Source organism: Aplysia californica, unplaced genomic scaffold (genome assembly GCF_000002075.1).
Source record: "Aplysia californica isolate F4 #8 unplaced genomic scaffold, AplCal3.0 scaffold00436, whole genome shotgun sequence".
In the NCBI taxonomy this organism is placed as follows: Eukaryota; Metazoa; Mollusca; class Gastropoda; order Aplysiida; family Aplysiidae; genus Aplysia; species Aplysia californica.
Window position 1 is genome coordinate 517,558 of NW_004797706.1, and position 4,030 is coordinate 521,587.

Sequence of the window (4,030 nt, forward strand, 5' to 3'; positions counted from 1 at the left end):
GATTAAGAGGAGTATTTTATTTTGACAGTCCGCATAAAGCAAACATGATGCCAGAGCCAGGTAACAAACGTGAGGCGTGCTGACAAAACCAGTAACTTCTCGCTATCCACAAATGGAGATATATCGGCCAAAACATTATGGTCAGATTAGTAGATTTTCTATTGATGCCAAATTTTCTTCGGTGGTCTAGTGGTTCGGCTCTTGGACTCGCAACCGTAAGGTCGTGGGTTCGAATCCCGCCAGGGACCCGACTTTGTGTTCTTGGGAAAAGCACTTTACACAAATTTTCCTCACTTCACCCAGGTGGGAATGGGTACCCGGCTATAGACAGCGAAAGATCTTGTCAGTTTATTAGTGTTTGAGCGCTTAATCAGCTGCTTGCACTGTATGCTTCCCGGGAAGCTGAGAATGTTTCGGAGTGTTCTATGGTCTGCTGGGGTAATAATATTGTGTATAGGACACAGAGCCTGCTGTTGAGCGGGGATATGCGCTATACAAATGCTATTTATTATTCATGTATATTATGCCTTTTATTGTTTCATGCTTATAAAAATTGTTAAAGCTTCACCTATTTATAAGCGTGATGTATCTATTTCCAAAAGGTTTGAAACCGAGAAGTAACTCATTTTGTCAGCACGCTTCACAAAGAACAATGTTGTTTATACCCAGTTATCTAACTCACAAGACAAGTTTTAAAAGTATGAACCAAAACATCCTCGAAAGAATGGAACAGGCTATCATTGCACACCTCTGAACACAGTACACACCACTGTACTACTACCAGTAGTACCAGCAGCGCTGCTATGGTGACTCTTTGGTGGATCAAATTAGAATGTGCAGAACTAAGTTATTGATGGGAGCTCCAGCGGCTAAGTGAGTAGTGAGTTTAGACTCACTCCCTGGTGAAACAGAATCTCGTCGAGAGTGCCCTGTCTTGAGTATCATAATACACTTCTATCTTGAGTATCATAATACACTTCTATTTTGAGTATCATAATACACTTCTATCTTGAGTATCATAATACACTTCTATCTTGAGTATCATGATACACTTCTATCTTGAGTATCATAATACACTTCTATCTTGAGTATCATAATACACTTCTATCTTGAGTATCATAATACACTTCTATCTTGAGTATCATAATACACTTCTATCTTGAGTATCATAATACACTTCTATCTTGAGTATCATAATACACTTCTATCTTGAGTATCATAATACACTTCTATCTTGAGTATCATAATACACTTCTATCTTGAGTATCATAATACACTTCTATCTTGAGTATCATAATACACTTCTATCTTGAGTATCATAATACACTTCTATGGATGTGCCGGAACAAAAGCAACGCCGACACACAGCGAGGAACCCCTCTTGACTTAAATGGCAAAAAAAAAACACCCAAAAAAGCCTACAGACAAAACCTTAACGTTGTCTACTCCCAGGGTCCCCAGACTCCTCCATGCAAAGCGGGGTTACTTCTCTTGTCTAAGGGCGGGAACCGTGTGGGCACGGCTGTCTTGTTAAACCGCTGTAGATATCCCAGGAGGGTCCGAACCATGTCCGGCATGTGGTCAGACAAGTCGTGGTGCTCGGTCGGGTCAGCTGTGATGTTGAACAACCACACGTTCTGATGAGGTCTTCGTTGGTCTGTGGGGAAAAAGGAGAAAAACAAAACAACAACAACAAAGAGGTGAGGGACTTTCCACTCGATAAGATTCTCAAACTTACACGTAATCTAAGAGTGGAAAGAACAATTATCTATCTATCTATCTATCTATCTATCTATCTATCTATCTATCTATCTATCTATCTATCTATCTATCTATCTATCTATCTATCTATCTATCTATCTATCTATCTATCTATCTATTTATCTATCTATCCATCTATCCAACTATCTATCTATCCATCTATCCAACTATCCATCTATCTATCTATCTATCTATCTATCTATCTATCTATCTATCTATCTATCTATCTATCTATCTATCTTTTATATCTATCTATCTATATATATATATATATATCATCAATCTATCTATCTATCTACCCCACCAATAGGGAGGTTGGGTCCCATGTGACGGGACAGTCGACTCTGTACACCCCCCAGCCTTTTCTTGACGTCTCTGGCTTGGCTGGGAGGGGGGGGGGAGATACCTGGGCGGGTCATAAAGTTATGGAAGTTGTGAAATATCTCACGCTCGTTTACGGTTCATCATCATCATCCGGTGCCTTGCCGACTAGCGTGGGCGATCATGGACCTCCACTTCACTCTGTCTTGCGTTGCAGCAATGGTGTCTGTTGTTCTTGCTGCTCCTAGCCATGTTGTCATCATGTCCAGTATCTTTTCTCTCTGTCTGCTTCGGCCTCTCTTTCCATCATACTTGCCTGTTGTTACAATATTCTTCAATGCTTCTTTCCGTGTGTCCGAAGAAATTTGCCTGTCGCTTTCTTATATTCGTCATAAGCTGTCTTCTATAATTTGCTTCAACCAAGACTTCTTCATTTGTTTTTCTAGCTGTCAATGGGATACGTAGCATGCATCTTATGAACCACAACGTTATAATGTTATATGTGAAATCTCTCACACACGTTTAATGTTATATGTGAAATATCTCACACACGTTTAATGTTATATGTGAAATATCTCACACACGTTTAATGTTATATGTGAAATATCCCACACACGTTTAATGTTATATGTGAAATATGTCACACACGCTGGTCGTCTTAAGGACAAGCGGACAACCCAGATTTCGGGGATTTCCAGAAATTATCTTTATCTTCACCAAAAGGGGGCATTGGCCAACCTATAGGAGAAGCCTGGTTTCATTGGTTAAAGAGAAAACTCTCCTTGTATTTTAAAGAAACTGAACAAGGGTCCAAATACTTTACCTTCTATTTTTTTCAAAGCAGCATTTTTTGGAATAGCGCCCTTGTGCTTACAAGCGACTTTTCAATTTAACGTTATATCTTATACACGTTTAATGTATTAGTAGTTGTGAAATATCTCACACGCGCTTAATATTAACGGGGGCTCTCGTGGCCTAGAGGTTAAGGTGTTGGCCTCTCTTTCAAAATGTTCCGGGTTCGAATCCGGGTAGCGACCGAAAAATTGTCTTCTCTAAAAATGTCTACTTTCACCTCCTTTCCTGCTCTCTAGCAATGTTCTGTTGTCTGCTTTCTTTTCCACTTTCTGCCCCCACCCCCTCACCTCCTTTGCCCCTTCCTCTGGGCTCCTGACTCTTTCTACAGCCTTTCTACTGCTACTCCTTGGCTCCTCTTTACTGCTATCTTTCTGCCACACCCTTGATCTTCTGGTAGGAAAGATCTACACCTAGCCTTCTCAGACAAGGGAGAAAAATCTCGGAGGGCCCATGTGCAAGTTGCGCATGTTAAAGATCCCTTGGTGGTCTAAAATCGATAAGAGTAGGCTACGGCCGCCACCCGGGCAAAATTCAAAATTTCCTACCAACTTAAAATATTAGGTGTGTCCCGCGCGCTCATATGACCTTATGCAGTTGCGAGCGCCGTAAAACACTTTACCAAAACGAAAACAAGCTTAATATTGTGGGCCCAATATTTTCCCAATCCATGGAAATATTCTTCTTGACTTTGTATACAGGACATTACCCAATACAGTCGCTTCTGGAAGGCACACTGGTTGTCAGATCCTGGTTATCTTTACAGCCCTGGGTATTGGATGGTAGTTTGTGCTAGGTCTTGAACTCTTTTAAACAAAGGGGGGAGGGGTGGGGGTCGGGAAATTAGTTCGGGGGAGATGGATTATATTCGTCTCTCACCAGGTTCAAACTTGTGGGCTGATCCAGGGGGCGGTACCCAGCTCCCGTTGTAAGGTTCTCCGGTGATGAGCTTCATGTGGCCCACCCGTACAGCCGCCCTCACCGTGGTGTGGAAAGTGTCGTTGTACAGAGGGACGCCGTGTTTGGTTTGTAGCGGGTCGATGTTGTGGAGCAAGACGGTGCGTTTGCTGGGAGTTCCGCGACTGTGGGTGTGAGA

The 4,030-nt window shown here is 42.0% G+C and overlaps 1 protein-coding gene across 1 annotated transcript in view; it reads right to left on the reverse strand.

The window, feature by feature from the left end:
• Positions 1 to 1,442: 1,442 nt before the first annotated feature.
• LOC101848453 (arylsulfatase J-like) overlaps positions 1,443 to 4,030 on the reverse strand; it is a 12,916-nt gene continuing 10,328 nt past the window's right edge. The window contains exons 6-7 of the mRNA XM_035971434.1: positions 3,814 to 4,016; positions 1,443 to 1,657 (exon numbers count right to left, since the gene is read on the reverse strand). Of these exons, the coding sequence (XP_035827327.1) occupies positions 1,443 to 1,657; positions 3,814 to 4,016 (418 nt within the window). The remainder of the gene's footprint in view (positions 1,658 to 3,813; positions 4,017 to 4,030) is intronic.